This window comes from Trypanosoma equiperdum (assembly GCF_001457755.1).
Source record: "Trypanosoma equiperdum strain OVI genome assembly, contig: ctg_95, whole genome shotgun sequence".
Lineage (NCBI taxonomy): Eukaryota > Euglenozoa > Kinetoplastea > Trypanosomatida > Trypanosomatidae > Trypanosoma > Trypanosoma equiperdum.
Window position 1 is genome coordinate 8690 of NW_027124931.1, and position 1483 is coordinate 10172.

A 1483-nucleotide genomic window follows, 5' to 3' on the forward strand; every position below is an offset into this window, starting at 1 on the left:
CCACCTTTTTTAAAAAACTTAGTAATCAAAACCGTAGTTCTAGACAACAACAAAAAAAAGTATTGCATCCACTGAACGAATGAGTGTGAAAGGGCGTCGAGATATGCTTCTTTGCTGGTCCGTAGGTTGTTCCGTGTCCGCAACTTCATTTTTTCTGTTAATTTTAGTGTTAGAAGTTCCTTTTGTTGAAATCTGATGCTGCACAACATCCGGTGACGAGTCCTTAACATTTCCCCCTGGTGTTTTAATCGCATCATCCGGCTGCTTTTGTTTGGGCCCGCTGGGGGCTGCGGGGGCATCACTTGCGGGAAGGGGATTTTCATCATTTCCATTCGGTGCGGAACTGTCATCCGGATCCAACTTTTCTTTCTTTTCTTCAACTGCCTGCGGTGGACGCACACCCAAAAAAACCAGTAGAGTATCAACCACGCAAATGTACTCGAATGCGCACCGAAGCCCATCAACACATAACGTACAGTTACCTCCTTTATGTAAAGTTATGGGGGCATACCGCTTCTGTGTACAGTTTGCCGTCGCATAATCGCGGCGCTTAATTTCACTGAGAGAATCCAAAATGCCTCCAACATCCTTCTGTTCACCACATTTCGGTATAGGAACCGGTGAACCGTCCTGCTGGTTTGCATAAACACCCACTGATAGCCACAAAAAGAGCAATAAAATTGATACAAGCAGCGCATCAACCTTAGCCATCGTGTAAACAACTGTTATGTCTATGTATTTTTAAAAAGACGGAAAAGACACAATGGTAAAGAAATGAATATATATTCTACCTGCAGAGTTTGTCAATTAACCTGCGCTCGATGACAGCGTTATAATAAACATTTGATTCAGGCGCGCGTCTCCTCTATTAGAACATGTACCCTTCACTACGTAAGCATTACATTCATCAACCAAATATAAATATCTTCGAAATTTTGCAATCCTCCAAAACGGCAACTATTAAAAGAAAAACCGTGTTTAATGTCATCATTCCCAACATTTCAGCAATTTAGTTTGGAGTCATCCAAATATTAGTTTCTCTGCTATAATTAAACCATCATCTTCTTCCTCTCTCGCTTTCTCTGTTCTGCTGCGTAGCGGGTTGTTTATGCGAGTAACGCTTCCTTCTTGTCATATTCGTTATTTCATATTTTCTCCTGTTCGCCACCATGTTTCAACAGCTGATATCATTTCTTAATTTCAAATTTGTGGCACGCATTTCCTGCTGCGCATCATCACTCGATTATATTTCCAGTTCCTCTCCCTCTAATTTCCAAACGACATCCACCTGCAAATCATATCAATGTTAAGTACCGTTAACATGTGCCCATCCACTTCTCAACCTTCAGGACTGAAAGAGAAAAGTGTGTGAAAATTAAATGCGCCGTTTCCCTTTCTTCTCAAACCTCCTTTTTTTTTAATAGAAAAAAAAACGGCAGCAACAAAACTATAAACTAAAAACTACAACACACTTCCAACCTAA

General features: G+C 40.8%; 1 protein-coding gene across 1 annotated transcript; it reads right to left on the reverse strand.

Annotated features, from left to right (window-relative positions):
- Window positions 1–39: 39 nt before the first annotated feature.
- On the reverse strand, window positions 40–711 carry TEOVI_000462600 (uncharacterized protein; the record flags this gene model as incomplete). The annotated part of the gene is made up of 1 exon (XM_067227377.1): window positions 40–711. One exon carries the CDS (start codon window positions 709–711, stop codon window positions 40–42), a length of 672 nt encoding a protein of 223 aa, XP_067083478.1.
- Window positions 712–1483: the final 772 nt, after the last annotated feature.